Source organism: Ictalurus furcatus, chromosome 12 (assembly GCF_023375685.1).
Source record: "Ictalurus furcatus strain D&B chromosome 12, Billie_1.0, whole genome shotgun sequence".
Classification (NCBI taxonomy): domain Eukaryota; kingdom Metazoa; phylum Chordata; class Actinopteri; order Siluriformes; family Ictaluridae; genus Ictalurus; species Ictalurus furcatus.
This window is the reverse complement of record NC_071266.1, coordinates 26,160,959-26,167,940: the sequence shown is the minus strand read 5'-3', so window position 1 is coordinate 26,167,940 and position 6,982 is coordinate 26,160,959. Positions and strand designations below refer to the sequence as shown.

General features: G+C 37.7%; 1 protein-coding gene across 1 annotated transcript in view; it reads left to right on the top strand.

Annotated features, from left to right (window-relative positions):
* The first annotated feature begins 4,067 nt into the window (after positions 1 to 4,067).
* Positions 4,068 to 6,982, top strand: part of LOC128615537 (NLR family CARD domain-containing protein 3-like) — a 3,496-nt gene continuing 581 nt past the window's right edge. The window contains exons 1-2 of the mRNA XM_053637715.1: positions 4,068 to 4,740; positions 4,980 to 6,815. Coding sequence (XP_053493690.1) covers positions 5,068 to 6,815 — 1,748 coding nt within the window. The 5' untranslated portion in view covers positions 4,068 to 4,740; positions 4,980 to 5,067. The remainder of the gene's footprint in view (positions 4,741 to 4,979; positions 6,816 to 6,982) is intronic.

Here is a 6,982-nt window from a genome sequence, read left to right as displayed (position 1 = left end):
ACATAAGATTTTGTTTTATCAAAGGAGCAACATTTTCTTTAGTTGAGAGATGTGAAAGATTTTTCCCCAGTTGTAACTGTGTGTTTGTTTTGTGTTTTCTAGGAGTGTAAGTAATTCCAGCAGAAGAGATCAGCAGCTTCAGGACTCAGCTGTGTGTCCATGAGCTGTCTTTGTTTACACTAATATTCAAACATGGAGACCCCTGACCTGGACACAGATAATGTGACTCCACCCTCAAACAACCAGTAAGCTACCATGTCCTAGTATTTTAGTCATTAAATATTCATGTCTGAAATATATAATGAGTTTATATGAAAATAATAACAAATATTTATACTGAGCATGAGAAGTTATCAGTCATCACTTGAAAAAACTGCTAGATTCTGTTGATACACTCACTACTTTACATTATAGAAAAGTGTAATTTCTTCAGTGTTGTCACATGAAAAGATATAATCAAATATTTACAAAAATGTGAGGGGTGTACTCACTTTTGTGAGATACTGTACATCAAGTGCAGCACACAGGCTTTTATTTAACCCTCATTTCAGACTATGGTCAAGCCAAACAGTGATAGAAACTCCAGTGCACTCATACAAAGTTTTATGGTATCTACCTTCAGATGGTACACTTTGGATATCTGCTGTGAATTCTGGACAGTTTGAAAATGTTACAGGAAACAATATGTAATGACACTAAAACTACTACTACTACTAATAATAATAATAATGAGCATTAAGGTCTTCTGATAGGAAATAAGAATTATGAAAATAATATAATGTACATAAACACCAGACTATAAAATTTCATGAAACAGATGCAAGTATTCAACAGTGATTCTAAAATTAATAGGAAGTACAAAGTAACAACATTGTTGTATAAACAGTATTGTTTTGTGCTAAAATCCAGGCACCACTGAGATCACGGTTATTTACTGCGTCTCCATGAAAATCAATGTGTATGAGTGTTCATGCTTTGAGGCAGTTAGGTTCTCGCTCACAAACTTCCTGCTCTGTATGCTACTACCTCTGCTGCTGCTGTCTAGTGTGTGAGGAGAGTTAGAGGTCATAACGAATATTAAACAGAAATATCCAGGGCTCCAGATGGCGACTAAAATGGTCGCCAATGCGACTAACTTTTTAATTTTGCGACCATGTTTTTTATGCCAGTCGCCAGTGGCCACCATTACCCACAAACAAAATTAAACAACGAATGAAATAGAAATGTCGTCTTGTTGTGTTAGGCTACTGAAATCTCATCTCCTGTTACGCCTGCGTCTACCTGCCCTATCACCTGCACTCCTGTATGGTTTCCAATTAAAGAAACTCTGCACTCCTGTCCTGCAGGGGTTGAAGCGTCGGCAGTATAGATGAACAGAAACGGGTTTAACGTCACGTTTATCGGGTTAAAAAGTTGGAAGTGTTAACTTTATTAAAGGTGTTTAATTTAGTTTGATGTGGTTTAGTTCATTGGAATTTGAACGTATATGTTATATGTAGGTTAGCTAACTGTGCAGTTAACTAACGTTTTCCAGCTGAGAAGTAAACCAAATGCGCAAACGAAAAATATCAGACTTTTTTCATTCCCTGCCCGTCCAAACTCTACATCAGATGCCGATGATGTTGAGACCAAGTCACCCTGTGAAAGCTCTCAGGTGACATTTGAGTCATCCCAGCCCGTATCAATCGGTGTGCAATCTTTTACACATGATGACAGCCAAGTGCAGAGAGTCGAGTCGTCTTCTCCCGTCCCTGCGGCTCTCATCCTTATAAGACCGTTTAAATCGGCTTGGCTACAAGAGTTCGCCTGGTTACGTTATGACCATGGGAAAATGTACCTTTTGTGCTAAAGCAGGACAAGATATTGCTGGTAAAACAGAGTTCATTACCGGTTCGAGTCATTTTATAAAAGAAACCGTGAAGAAGCATGGTGACAGTAAAAAACATAAGAACTCCAGGGATTGCGTCATTGCTAGGTCTGCCCCTCGTGCCACCCCAACCGTGACAGCAGTGCAACGTGCTAGTGATAAAGTCACAGAAAATGAGATGAGGGAATTGAAAATAAAATTCAATGCAGCCTACATGACTCTGAGCCTGAATACGCAGGAAACAACTAATTGTACATAGTTGAATAAAAAAGTGAAAAAAAGAAACAAATGACTGGACATTTAACTATTTACGATAATATGATTCAATATGATATACTGAACATTGCACGTATTGTGTATGTAAAGAATACATTGTGTAAACTATGGGAGGCAGAGTAAACAAAAGCAGACAGTACAGAGGGGATAGAAAAGGCAGTGTGAGGTAGCCGTTTAACAATGATATCATCATATGTCATATGACCTCACTATATTTTGGCTCCTGAAAATTTGAATTGGTGCCTAAATGTTTTGGCTTTAGGAGCCAATGGCTCCTAGATTTTTTTTTTTTTTGCTTGGAGCCCTGATATCACGATATATGATATGATACAAATTCTCATATCATATATCGGGGGGGGGGGGGGTTTGACCTAGTGGTCAGTGGAGTAATTGCAGGGGGTCCATAGGAAAGTTTTTAAAATGTTTAAATAATATTGTGTGTGTGTGTGTGTGTGTGTGTATATATAAATATATATGTGTATATATTGTTAAATGTATCAAAACATTCAAATGAGATGTTTTGATTAATTTGGTTATTCGGAAATATCACATTAGCTGAGCTGACGATCGTTCATTGATGGATTTATTTTAAATTTATTTACAAATGAAATGATAATTTGCAAAACCCTATGAGTGGTAGACAAATTCAAGTGTAGCATTGATGGATAAAATAAAGGATAATTCAAAGTCAAATTAAATGTCACACCAACCATAAAATGTAAAAAATAAAATCTTGAAATGTTTTGATTCAATTTTAATGTTAATATTATTCATGTTAATATTAATAAAATAAAGTAATGTGTATATAGAAATGACTGTTTAATATACAGCCTATAATTGTTGTGGAGTGAGGGGGTCTTGTGGATTGTTCGAAATATGCTAGGGGACCAGAGCTCACAAAAGTTTGAGAACCACTGGTCTAGTGTATTTTAGAAATGTAATATCGTCTGAAATGGAACACATTCGTTTTTCAGTAACCTGAAAGTTTGCCCCCATCCGATTAATCAAAAAAATAATCGTTAGTTGCAGCCCTACATAATATGGAAGTACATGTATCTTGATGTGACAATAAAAGTAATAGTAATGACAAAATAATTAAAACAACCAATAAAGACTGTACATTCCACTGTTCATTATTAGAGCAAATTAACTCAAATTAACAAGTCAGTCAATATCTGTAAATGCTGTATACGATGTAAACGATGACTTTTTTTATAATGTTGTACAGTAAACTACAAAGAAAGAGATCAGACTCACCAGAACCCAGCTGTGTCTCCATGAAGAGTGATGAGTCTATGGATCTTCCTCTGACCTTTAGAAATAAAGACTCCTCAACTGTACACAGGTAACATCTCATAGTTCTCATAGTTAAAGTCACAGTAATGGCTGTGCTACACAATCATTAGCAGCTATTTTGATTCATATTTTAATTTCTTGGTCTTTATTGATACTACAGAACTTTATGAAGGTCAAAATGTCTTACAGGTAATGTCTTAAAAGCTAAAGCAAGAAATGCAAATATAAGCAAAACAATCTATAAGAAACAATATGTAATAAATTAGTAGTACTACTACTAATAATAGGAAGTGACTAAAAAATAATATAATGTACATAAACACCAGACTATAAAATTTCATAATACAGAAAAATGTATTCAACACGGATTCTAAAACGAATAGGAAGTGTAAAGTAACAACATTGTTGTTTTGTGCTAAAATCCAGGCACCATTGAGATCACGGTTACTTGGACGTGTCTCCATGAAGATGTGTCTGAGTATTTCTGTAAAACATAATAGAAAATGGAGACTCTTTATATGAACACAGGCACTGATTATTTACCATAAATCATATAACTGACATTACAGTGTTTATTAATAATAATAAAAATAAAAATCAGCATTTTCCTCAATTTAAACATCTCACCTCCCAAAATCATGTCAGTAGGTCTACTGATAACTAAATTTTCCCTACAGGTGACGGACTGAATCTCATCCACAGTGTCGTATAATTCTGGATAGAGTTACAGATTTTTATACCTGTGAACCTTTCTAGCAGGTTTTTAAAATAATAATGATCTGTATCTGCATCCATTCAGGACACATTATCTGTTCATTCTGAATGATGTCCTCATGTTCTGTTACAACCATAATGACCATATACAGTCCCCTCCACAAGTATTGGAACAGCGAGGCCAATTCTTTCGCTTTGTCTATACACTGAAGACATTTGGGTTGGAGATAAAAGATGAATGAGACAATAGATCAGAATTTCATCTTTCATTTCCTGCATGATGAGGTGCCATGTTCTAAGTTATTTAACACATCTAGATGTAAATAAAGAGAAACAATCTAGAAAACCTCAAATTAAAACGGACACATTTTTCTCCAGGTCCACAATGTTGGTGATGTTGTATTTAGCAGTGTGTTTTCTAAATGTTAATGCCCTTACTACAATTATTTGACTAAAATTAGGGCTAAAGTTTAGACTACAGTATTAAAGTGATGAAAGTTATTGTCTTTAACAGCTACAGTTTTTATTCCCAGTGTTCTACAGAAGTCAGGAGACAGAAGAGAAAAGAACATCATCACAGCTACAGGGTAAGATCAAACCCAACAACATGACTGTGACACTGACGCGCTGGTATTATAAACATCTCTGCTGTTATTTCCTGCAGAGTGATTAGATTATAGAAAACATACTGTAGAAAAGGCAATTACACAGTGAGAACATCATAAAGAATGGTTATCTGTGGTAACAGTCAGAAAAAAGTGTGATCTTAAACTCTAATAATTAGACCCCATGTCTCACCATGTCTTCCTACTTCACCCTGTCACAGACACGACCCAGAACCTGCTGCTGTAAATGACTTCCAGAAAAAGTTCAAATTAAATCTGGTGAAGAAGTTTCAGTGTTTAAATGGAGTGATGATAAACCCGGAAAACCGAACACTCCTGAATGAGATCTACACAGAGCTCTACATCACAGAGGGAGACAGTGGAGACGTCAATAAAGAACATGAAGTGAGACAGATCGAGGCAGCATCCAGGAGAACAACAACAGAGGAAACACCAATCAAATGCAATGACATCTTTAAGCCCTTATCTAAAAAAAACAAACCCATCAGAACTGTGCTGACAAAGGGAGTCGCTGGCATCGGAAAAACAGTTTCTGTGCAGAAGTTCATTCTGGACTGGGCTGAAGGGGAAGTAAATCAGGACGTCCAGCTCATGGTTCCACTTCCTTTCAGAGAGCTGAATTTGATGAAGGACCAGAAACTGAGTCTGATTGATCTCCTTCATGTCTGTTTTAAGGAGACAAAAGAAACAGAAATGTCCAATTTGGAAAAGGTTCCGTTCATTTTTGACGGATTGGACGAGTATCGTTTTCCTCTGGATTTCCAGAACACAGAGAGAGTGTGTGATGTAACTGAATCAGCATCAGTGCATGTGCTGCTGATAAACCTGATCAAAGGGAATCTGCTTCCCTCTGCTCTCATCTGGATCACCTCCCGACCAGCAGCAGCTGATCAAATCCCCTCTGAGTGTGTCCATCGAGTCACAGAGGTACGAGGGTTCAATGACCTACAGAAGGAGGAGTACTTCAGGAAGAGGATCAGTGATCAGAGCCTGGCCAATAACATCATCACACACCTGAAGTCATTAAGAAGCCTCTACATCATGTGCCACATCCCAGTCTTCTGCTGGATTTCAGCCACTGTTCTAGAGAGAATGTTGGATGAAGCAGAGAGTGGAGAGATGCCCAAGACTCTGACTCAAATGTACACACACTTCCTCATCATTCAGACAAACATCATAAGAGAAAAGTACTCAAAGAAGCAGGAGAGTGATGAAGAAATGCTTCTCAAACTGGGACGACTGGCTTTTCAGCAGCTGATGAAAGGCAACCTGATCTTCTATGAGGAAGACCTGAGAGAGTGTGGCATTGATGTGAGAGAAGCAGCAGTGTACTCAGGTGTGTGTACTCAGATCTTCAGAGAAGAGTTTGGGCTGCACCAGAGTAAAGTGTACTGCTTTGTTCATCTGAGCATTCAGGAGCATCTCGCAGCTCTTTATGTGCACCTGACATTCATGAAGGAAAAGCGAAATGTTCTTGAACAGAGTCGGTTTTCTGAACCAGAGATTTTATCTGACGAAGATGATGAATCGGAGATGTCCTCTGACCAGTGGGTTGAAGAAATTACAGTCTCAGATGTCCTCAAGAGTGCTGTAGATCAGGCCTTATACAGTGAGACTGGACATCTGGATCTTTTCCTCCGCTTTCTTCTGGGTCTCTCACTGGAGTCCAATCAGAAACTCTTCCATGCCTTAGTAACACATACAGGAAGTAGCTCCCAGACAGGAAAGGGGGACACAGTACAGTACATCAAGGAGATGATTAGTGGAGATACCCCTACAGAGAAATCCATCAATCTGTTCCACTGTCTGAATGAACTGGGGGACAATTCTCTAGTGGAGGAAATCCAACGCTACCTGATATCTGGAAAACAAAGTGAACTCTCTTCTTCACAGTGGTCTGCTCTGGTGTTTGTCTTACTGACATCAGCAGAGGAGCTGGAGGAATTTGACCAGAGTAAATATATCTCTACAGATAAAATTACAGATTGGATTCTTGTGAAGGTGATGCCTGTGATTGCAGCATCCAGAAAAGCAATGTAAGTAAATCTGAATAGAACTGTTCTACTGTTACAGTGTTAAGAGAACAAATCAAATGTCTTAGCTGTTCAGATCAATCTAACTCTTCATGACACTTTAGACTCTTTCTTTTCTCCTATTAATAACATTTTAGATCAGACTCTTGCTTTCCCATTTGGTGTCCCGG